The sequence below is a fragment of the Meleagris gallopavo genome, chromosome 2 (genome assembly GCF_000146605.3).
Source record: "Meleagris gallopavo isolate NT-WF06-2002-E0010 breed Aviagen turkey brand Nicholas breeding stock chromosome 2, Turkey_5.1, whole genome shotgun sequence".
NCBI lineage: Eukaryota > Metazoa > Chordata > Aves > Galliformes > Phasianidae > Meleagris > Meleagris gallopavo.
In genome coordinates this window covers 27412569-27422894 of record NC_015012.2, presented here as the reverse complement: position 1 = coordinate 27422894, position 10326 = coordinate 27412569, and the positions used below count along the sequence as shown (strand labels likewise).

Sequence of the window (10326 nt, the reverse complement as noted above, 5' to 3'; positions counted from 1 at the left end):
CCTCGGCCTTGTCGTCCTTAGGCGGGCGCTCGAAAGCTCCCCATCGGCTCGGGGGGCTGGGTAGGGGTTGCGGCAGGGCTCGATGGCGGTCCCCGGTCCCCTCCGAACGCAGGGCTGAGCTGAGGGTACGTTAATGCCGCGCGTTTTCCCTCCCGCAGCCGCGCTATGGGCATTCAGGGGCTGCTGCAGTTCATCAAGGAGGCCGCGGAGCCCGGCCACGTGAAGAAGTACCGCGGGCAGGCGGTGGCGGTGGACGCGTACTGCTGGCTGCACAAAGGCTCCTATGGCTGCGCAGAGAAGCTGGCCAGGGGAGAGCCGACGGACCAGTAAGTCACGGGAACATCTCGGTCCCGGCCCTTCCACAGGCTGAGGTCTCGTTGATCTGGGAGTTCTTGAGTTAAAAGCGAAGTTAAAGCAGTTTTAGTTCTGATAGGCATATGCCTCACGTTTTGAGCAATTTCTTGCATGGATTTTTTCATCTATTTTTTTCGCGTGGCTTGTTACATTTTTAATAACAGTAGCTCTTTGTCTGCAACGTGGATTCTTCCTTCGGTAGCCTCATTTCTAAGGAAAGACACAAATAAAAACTGTAGCTGTGCTACAAGTCCTGCTTTGGAGCGTAGGTCACGTTGGCATGAATTCTTGTCCTTTGTCCCATCCCTAGAAAGCTGAGTTGAGCACTTGTTTTAGATTGTCTTCTAAAATGTTTTTCCTCCTTTCTCTTTAGAAATAAAAATACTAGCTAGTCTGGGCTAAGCTTCATTCATGGGATTTTGATTAAGTGTTTGGCTGGAGACAAAAGAGCATGATTACAAATTGATTCAAAACTTTTAATTCCTGCTTCTAATGGAAAGAAGAACTGCAGTGTTTCATTCAGCTCTCCTACTTGTCTTTGAAAATAGTGGAAATCCTTTGGAATTCTGAGAAATTATGTATTTTTAAGTGAATTAAAAAGAAGCTGATAGGCAGGGAAACATGACCCATCAGTGGGAACTTTAGGGTGATTGAACTTCTTAACTATATCTATATATTTAATGAGGGAGAAAAAAATCTATCTTTGTGGACACATGGTCATTAATCTTAGGCTCTTCAACAGCAGTGTAGAGATCACCTCCACACTTTAAAACACGTCTGAATAATTTTACATAATATTGAATAACTTGCTGTTAAATGCTAGTTGTGTGCTGCTGATGAAATGATCCTGTTGTACAGATCTACAGAACTAACAGGTGAGGAAATGAGAGGTCTGAGGAAGTACGCAAAGTCTGGAATCACCTGCAGATATTTTTACTAAAGGTTGGTCTCTGCAAGCACTGGAGGATTGCCTCCTGGGCTGTGCTCTACTTCTAGTGCAGTTTGGGAACTGTCCCATCTCTCAATGTTTTCAGTAGCGTGCCTGTATGCTTAGGGTAGGAGGATATATTTGCGTGTCTATCTGTTAGCACATACTCACCAACTGAGAATGGATAGTTCCGTGGTTAGAAGCTTTATACTCCATTGCTCTACAAAAATGCACTCAATGAAACTTTTAAAAGGCTCCAGGGAAAGATAATGTAGAGCACTTGCAATCTATTGTAGCAGAGTCAGCTGAATGCTGCTTGAATTCTTAGTGCATTTTGTGCAAAAATAGAGCTTGGTAGGCTCAGAGCTAAGTTGGGAGGTGGAGCGTTTATTTATTAAAAAAGGGCATTCATGTGTTCTTAATCTTCCTGTGATACAGGAAAGATGTAAGACCTGTTAAGATCCCTAATCTTAATGTTTTTTTTTCCCCTCTTATTGTTGACACAGTTATGTAGCTTTCTGCATGAAACTTGTTGATATGCTCCTCTCATTTGGAATTAAACCAATTTTGGTATTTGATGGCTGCACCCTACCTTCTAAAAAGGAAGTGGAGAAGGCCCGAAGAGAGTAAGTATTGATTTGCCAGCACAGCAGTATGTTTAACACCACAGTCCATTTTCAGATTTGGAAAAACTTCAAACTTGTTAGGCAGTGATCTTTGGTCATCTTTCCTACAATTTAGTTTAACTTCATTGAATTTACATTTAAAATTGTACAAACATTTTCTTAGAGATTTAATTCCAAAAATAGAAATGTCTTTAATAAATGAAAGTATTTTTAGGGAGGAAGGAAGTAAACTACTGAGCACCGTATCCTGTAATGTGTTAAAGCCTTTCAGTTCTCTCAAGCTGACTGATCTCCATGGACAAAAATATTCTTACATAATATAACTTTATTTAAAATTAATACCGTCTTCCTTATCATTCTCTTCAAATAGATAGAACTACTTCAGCTTTGGATTCGAGTCCTATATAGAGTATATATTTTCTTGAGTATGGTGCAGACCATTTTTAATATTTGAAATGAAGTAAATAATGCCTTCTCTTCTGTAAATCAGTGAGCATCTGACATCAGATGCTCCCGAAATCCATTATACTTATTTTACTGCATCCTGATTATGAGTGCAACTCTTCTCTTTCACTGCTGATTTCAGTTGGAGTTATTGCTGTTTTCTCACTATGTATTTCACCATGCCAATCTAGGTGTCTTTTTTAATCTGGTGGCTTGCAGCTATTCTGATATTTGGAAATTTACACAGTAGAATGGATTTGGGGCACGTTCAACTGCAACACAGCTTGCCTGCTTTTCTCTATCTCCTGGTCCTTTCTAATACTCGTTCTTTTAAGTAAAAAAAATAAAAATAAAAATCCGAGGTCAATGGATATTTTTCTTTCAGGAAGCGTCAAGCCAATCTTCTGAAAGGAAAGCAGTTGTTTCGGGAAGGGAAATTTTCAGAAGCAAGAGACTGTTTTGCTCGCAGTGTCAATGTTACGCATGCTATGGCTCACGAAGTCATTAAAGTAAGTTGTTAGTGCTGCTGAGATGAACAGTATCAAACAAAAAAATCAATGCAGTAAGCCTGTAAGCATGTTTTGCTCTGCTTTGGTACAACTACAGTACTACCTTGTCTACGTAAGAAAGAAAATTATTCCCTATACTTCCTCTTCTTAGTCTACAGCATATACTGGATTATGTTAGACATGGTTAACTTCATTTCAGAATTATTATGCCCAGTTGTATAAATAACAGTGATTTGTCAGCTTAAATACAGCTCTTTTAAAATCCATGAAATAGCATCTTGAACTTTCAAAATTATTTAGATACCCAGCTCAGCTAAGTTCCTGGAATAAATTTTTGCTTCTTAAAAACCTTTCCAGGTTCCCTTGCATTCTTCCACTGCAATCATAGGATCATACTTAGAAAAATTGCTTTGTGTTCTTTGTAGAGAGTGTACTGTGCAGGAGGGTGAAGCATGCAGCTGCGATCAGCGTACACTGTTACATGCCAGCACAGGAGAAGGTGTTTTGTCCTTAAATTCCTTGAAACTTGGGTTTTAAATGTGAAAGATAGAACTTCAAGATAGGGGCGGGTGGGGAAAAAAAAAGGAGCAGGTGGGGGATATAGGTAATGAAAGAAAATGGTTACTAAATACTTGTATGTTTCCTGTTTGTGTACAGGCTGCACGAGCCCGAGGAGTTGATTGTATTGTTGCTCCCTATGAAGCTGATGCTCAGTTGGCTTATCTTAATAAGACTGGCATGGTTCAGGCCATCATTACAGAAGATTCTGATCTTTTAGCTTTTGGATGTAAAAAGGTATAGAAGAAAATACTAATAGCCCTTAATTCTCAGTGATATCTTAAAAGCAGAGTTAAAAGTGGCTAAACGTGTTTGACTGACTTTGTTACAGTAATTTGTGGAAATTGAAAGCACTCGCCTCTATTATTTCCACCAAGTGCAATAAGCTAGCATATGTACAAATAGAACAATGAGCCAATATTGGTGAAAATTATTTTTTCCACTGCATTTCCAGGTGTTTTTGAAAATTGACAAATTTGGAAATGGATTGGAGATAGATCAAGCTCGGCTAGGAAACTGCAAGCAGCTCGGAAATGTATTCACTGAAGAGAAGTTCCGTTATATGTGTATCCTGTCTGGTTGTGACTACCTTTCATCAATCCATGGAATTGGGTTAGCTAAAGCATGCAAGTTACTAAAATTAGCTAACAATCCAGATATTATAAAGGTAATCTTGATTTTAGCTTCGTGTTGGCTATTTGGGAGTTTGTCTCTGTGTATAAAGCACTGAATTGAAAATGTGAGTGGTTCTTAGCTTTCTCTGTTCTGAGAAGAATGGTCTGAAGTATTTTAACCTGTCCTGTAGATATTTATTGGTTGGACTGGCTTGTGATAGTTCTGACTATAGACGGCTAGAATTGAGAAAACAATGCACAAGGCTATTTTTTCTGCTTCATTTCTCCTGTTAAGTTGATCTTTGTAACAGAATGTGTTCTACATTTAATGACAAACAAAAATACCTTATAACTGAAATGTAAATACTTGAGTTTTTTGAAAAAACTATTTTTTCTCTTCACGTTATATTTCTATTACTTGCTGAAATACAAATTCTGATTATTCCAAGCCCTTCAGTCTTTTAATTAATACTTCTGAAGGCAAACATGGAATTCTGTTATTTGTTTGAAAGCAACAGTTAATTTTTTCTTTTTGAACAGGTTATTAAGAAAATGGGACACTACTTGAAGATGAATATAACTGTATCAGAAGAATACATACAGGGTTTCACACGAGCCAATAATACATTCCTTTATCAGTTGGTTTTTGATCCCATCAAGAGAAAATTAGTTCCTCTGAATGATTATGCTGATGATGTTGATCCAGAAACACTAATTTATGCAGGACGGTATCCTTTTGGTATTGAAACTGAGAAAATTCCATGTGATCAGTTGTGGTGTCTTGTGTTATTTTTCACTGCACCTCTACTATTGGTTAAATCCTGCTTTTTCTGCAGCATTTGTAAATTATAGAGGTCTTTTTTTTTTTTAAGCACAGTGGATAACTGAGCAATAAAAAATGACCTATCATTTTATGTAGCTGCTATTTCCTTTAATAGAAAATAACTCCTTAAGTACAGATTATTCTTCAACTGTTTGAGTTGTTCCGTGACTTAGTTTGTGCCTGTGTTCTGTGTTGTAATTTCTATCACTTTAATTCTTGCTGTGAATTTATAATCTAAACATTCCCTGTTTTACCATATATGTCTCATTACAAAATAAGTGCTATTTTGATACCTGTCATAAATTTCTTCATGGAAAATGAAGAGAACAAAGAGAGGACTGTTTAAGTAATTGCTAGCGTTGTATGTTCTTCAGGCTACCTAATATCTGTCCTTTCCTGATGCCAGAAAGGAGAAAGATGGTGATTTTCCAGTGACTTGTAATTAATGATTGAATGCTTATCTTTAGGCTTGCTTAGTTTGCCAAGCACTGCAGATACTTTGACTTGTCACATCGTATTGAACCATAACTATTAGTGTCCATATATATATATGCTTAATGCTATATCACAAATTCAGAAATAGCTGTTCTAACTTTAATGCTACAGTTCATTTATTGCACTATTTTAAAGATTTATTTTCCTTTAATGTGATGGCTACAGACACTTTGGAGATAGTACTGGTTTTCAAATTGCTCTTGGGAACATTGATATTGATACGATGGAACAAATTGATAACTATAACCCTGATACTGCACAGGTAACAGCTTTGTTCTGAAGCTACATACTGAGATAATAACACAGGTTTGAAGGCTGATGGAAAAACACAGCTGATTGTTATTCCTAACTGACTTGTCAGTGAAAGCTATTCTGCTAGTACAGAAATCGTATGTTCTTGGAGTTGTGTGAAGTATGATACAAAGAGCAATCCAGTGTAAAACTCTTTTAAATTCTGACTCTGAGTAGAATATTAATAATTCTTTGAAGTAAAATTGACATCTAATCTACAAACTTCTGCAGCATCTTCAGAGACTTCACAAAAGTAATTACTAAAAACAATTAAATCAGTAGTAACTGTTGTGGCTTTACAACTCATCTAGTTATTAAAGACACCACCAGATAATGCCAGATGCTGATGCATTCAGGCAATTCTGTAAATTCTAATCTAGGAAAAGGATCTTACACAAAGTAAATTGTGTTTATGGCACTTGAGAACTGAAATTTTGGTTTTTAACAGTTAAAACCAGTAAAGCCTTCTCAAGGATCTCATCTAAGAGATGCTGGAAAATGTAAATACAGAGGCATGGTTTTAAGAGCCATTGTTTTCTGATGACTGTAGTTCTGATAATGCATGCCTTCCAACTGCTTAACTCACTGTAGTCCTTTCTAGTTGTTAGACTTCTGAGTTACTGTGCTTATTTTGACAATGGCAAAATGGACTGTGGTCACCTCCTTATCCTGGTGTTTTGTAACTCTTCACTTTACTTCATATTCTCTGCATTTTCCAAAAAAGTAAGCAGGAAAACATTGTGACCTAGATGGCCCTTGAACACATTAAGCACCAACTAAAGTGGTGAAAAGAAAGAAATGATTTGGTTACATCTGGAATAATTCTGACTGTATTCTTCCATCATGCGCTACTTGCTTCTGATCAAAAATTATAAAATAGCTTACATAAGTAAATAGTTGTACAAGCAAGACTGCATTTGCAGAGTTAAATCTTCTGTGTTTACTGGGGGTTTGGTGTGGTTTCAGTTTTGTGGGGTTTTTTCCTTATTTTTTTAATGGGCATGTTAGTAAACCTAAGTATGGATAGACATAGGAACAGATTATTTCCTGGTGAATAGAAAGTTGTTAATGGAGATCCTTAAGAGACATGTGAGGCATGAGGGGGTTTTCTTTCCTTTCCTGACACGACTGTCTTCACTTAAGTCACAGCAGAGACTTGAACTAAGTTATGTTGGCTAAATGTTGGTATCAGGGTATCCAGAGAAGACGACCTTAAGTTAGGTGACCTGTAGCATACAAACCCTTAGTTCTCATTCTCTGTACAAGTAGAACTTCTCTTTTTAGAGTGTTTGACTGTCTTTTTTTTTTTGACTGTTTTATTTCCAGCCTTCTTCAGTAAGTCCTTAATCCTATTTACTGAAATAACTAATTAAGATTTTTTTTTGCCAAGTGAGTTGGAGAGTATATTTTTTTTTTCTAAGAAAAATTCAACTGTGAGGAAAATATTTTCCAAAATCATTCTACTGAATATAGGTAATAATTAAGTCTCTAATTTAGAGAAGAGCAGTTAGCCACTTACGCTATATTGGAATGAGGAAGTCGTGGCAGCACAGAAGAAAAAGAGTTTGTCAGGGAAGCATAAGAAAATATGGGAACAAAATGGAAACGTTTGACATGGAGTGGCCATGTCAACAATGGGTGTGTGTCAAAATGCTCTTATGCTAAATGAGGAAATCTTATTTAGAAGGCAAATTTATGAGCCTATTCCTAACTTTTTTTGTAGCCTACGCAGCAAAGAAGCCATGGCTGGAATGACAAATGTGCTAATCATGTAAATAGCATTTGGAGCAAAGACTACAAGCTTGGTCCTAGTATGGATGATGCTCCTCATAAAACTCACTTACCAGAGAAATCAACAACGAAAGGCATTGAGAAGATAATCAGTATCAAAGGGTTAAAACTTCCAGGCAAAGAGCTCTTTGCAAAAAGACAAAGGAGTGGTATGTTTCTAGTTAAGTAACAATAGAAGACTGTATTAAAGATTTTACTGTATTATAAAATACTGTCCCTTTCAATTTTGAGATACAATTCTTAAAAATGGAGAAAAGTGAACTAGATATTTTGGGGTTTAATTTCTATCTTATTGGTGCATGTGAAGAAATGAAAATAGTCTATCAGAGAGCCATATGGAAAAGTGGAAGTTTTCTGTACCCTGCTAACACTGTGCTGCTCAGTTCTCTTGCTTTGGTGCACTTCACTGCAGTTTTCTCCTAGCTGTACATCTGTGCTGTATTGTCTTGTATATCACTGCAGCTGTCTGGACTGAAATGATCCATGGGCTTTTAACAGAGGAAATTCTCTGTTCCCACTGTGCTTCACCTGCTACGTTTTTTCTCTGTATTTCTCTTTTGCATCCTCCTTTTCTGTTCATGCTACCAGGATTTCCTTTTCACCTCTTGATAGTCTTCCTACTCTTTATGTTATCAAAAATTTTAATTAGTTTACTAGACACATACCTTTTAGCTTTTAGTGTTTGATTTCAAGTTTAATTTCAAGATGTTGAAACCATAATATGCTCTCTTCTTAGTCTCAACTGTTAGGTCTTCCTTTCATCTACCTTTCTAAAGTTACTTTAAGCTTATGTAATACAAAGTAACAGTAAAGGCAACTTCTGAACCATAATGTCAAGAACACTTTTTAAGGCAGTAAGGATAAAAAATGTTCATTTCTCTCATAACATGTTCTAGAACAAGCTTCTCAGTGATTCTTAAATTGTCTTTAGATTCAGAAGAACTCTCAGATGGAGATCTTTTGAATCAATATTCATTTTCAAAAGCGAAAAAATTCAAGGAGAGTGGTGAAGATGGTCAATCACAGAAGAGCGTTTCTGCAATACAAAGCATTGATTCTTCAGGGAATTCTGTCATTAAAGAAAGCTCTAACTCTCTGCCCAGGGTTAGAAATAAATTTGCTTCCTTTCTGCAAAGGAAAAACAAACAGACAGACGCTGTGATTGTTCCAGGAACAAGAAGCAGGTATGCTTGCTTTTATTTTATTTCAGTGAATAGCAAGATAGTATTTGGTATCATGGGTACTGAAATAAAGTGAATACTGAGAAGATACTTTAGGTTTTTTTGTGCAACTGTATCAATGCACTTGTAGTTGTAGCTGAGATGGCCAACTTCTTGTGCTAAGCATGCAATACGAGATGCATAGGTAGATAAACGCCTGGTATTTTTTTCAACTGCAGAAATGAAGGCTGTGACACAACCCAATACAGTTTAGTCTCTACATATCATAAAAAACATACAATCAAGAAAAAAAGAATATAGCTGCCTTAGCCAAGTAAATAAGCAATGCTTGTATATTGACTTATCTTTGACTTTGCTTTGTTGTGTTTGACCACAGCTATTTGAACTGGTTTTTATAAATAAGTGTCACAGATCTGTCTCATTATGTTTTTTTTTTTTACCTTGAATAATCTGAAGATTTGTGTGTGAGAGAGGTATAATTTTATAAAACAATCTGAATATTGATATTTTTTTAACTCATACTTTCCCTAAGTTAGAGATTCAGCTTAAATTAAAAAAAGTTGTTAGTGATGGCAGGCTTTTCTCCAAATAAATGCTCAGCTTGTACAAACTAGAAGGGAGGAAATTTGACTAGTACCCACTCTTAAGAGCTGCTCCTATAGTACAAAAAAAGCTAGATAGATTTTAGATTTCTCAATAAGAGCTTCATTATCATTTAGCTTTATAATAATATTTTTCTTTAATTTTGTATAATTTCTAGTTTCTTTCAGAAGAAGCGCCTATTATTCTTAGTCAATGGATGACATGTTTACAGATACTTCTTTTTTCCATTGAAACACAAAATAATTTTACTGTTGTCTTTTAAATGCCTTCATGAGGGACTGGAGAAGTAAAACCATGGTGATTTGCCCATGGTCAAAACAATCTGTCTTCCAAGTGCATTTCAAAAATCAAATTGACGGATAAGGTTTTGGAGATGAAATACTCACTTGCAGTTACTTTTCTGTTGCTTTCAACTTCATTTTTCTGTTATCTTTTAGGTTTTTCTGCAATGATGCAGATATGCTTGGTTTTAAAGGAAAGGATGATAGTGATATAATTCAAGATGTTGAAGAGGATTGCAAGCAACAGGAGGTAGAACATGTAGCTGAAGATGAATCTCCATTTTTAGAAACTGAAAAAACAAAGACTGTCTCATCACTTCCTGGAGAAAGACCAAGAAGCTGCTTCCAGTGGCTTAGCATCCTTGGAAATCATTCAGGAAATCCTGGTCCGTCTCATACTGTATTTTCACAGCAGTTTCACCAACAGAGAAGCAGCTGTATGGCATCCCAGGCAGATAACAGTAATGGGGTACAAGCAGAGACTGAAGTCATGTGTGATGAATCAGATGAAGAATCCTCTCCCTTAATAGAACCACAGTGTTTCTCCCATTCTCAAAAGTCTTTTGAGCCACCAGAATGCAGTTTGGAGTCTTCAAAAATACTACAGGTATCTAACAGTAATTCAGACAAAAAAGTCAGAAAACTAGATATTTCAACCTTTGCTTATGTTTTCTATCTCAAAGATAGAAAACAAGTTATGAGGTTCTCCTTCTTTGATTTATACCCTACTGATTATAGAACTTCTACTCACAAAACTTCTTGGTGTTTGTTGCAGTTGTGTAGTAAGAATTGACTTACTAGCTTAAATCAAGTCTATTCATCCCCCCT

General features: G+C 36.6%; 1 protein-coding gene across 1 annotated transcript in view; it reads left to right on the top strand.

The window, feature by feature from the left end:
- The first annotated feature begins 80 nt into the window (after positions 1 to 80).
- Positions 81 to 10326, top strand: part of EXO1 (exonuclease 1) — a 33505-nt gene continuing 23259 nt past the window's right edge. The window contains exons 1-10 of the mRNA XM_031552173.1: positions 81 to 326; positions 1789 to 1908; positions 2738 to 2861; positions 3519 to 3656; positions 3874 to 4086; positions 4574 to 4761; positions 5517 to 5613; positions 7366 to 7582; positions 8365 to 8617; positions 9655 to 10280. Coding sequence (XP_031408033.1) covers positions 166 to 326; positions 1789 to 1908; positions 2738 to 2861; positions 3519 to 3656; positions 3874 to 4086; positions 4574 to 4761; positions 5517 to 5613; positions 7366 to 7582; positions 8365 to 8617; positions 9655 to 10280 — 2137 coding nt within the window. The 5' untranslated portion in view covers positions 81 to 165. The remainder of the gene's footprint in view (positions 327 to 1788; positions 1909 to 2737; positions 2862 to 3518; positions 3657 to 3873; positions 4087 to 4573; positions 4762 to 5516; positions 5614 to 7365; positions 7583 to 8364; positions 8618 to 9654; positions 10281 to 10326) is intronic.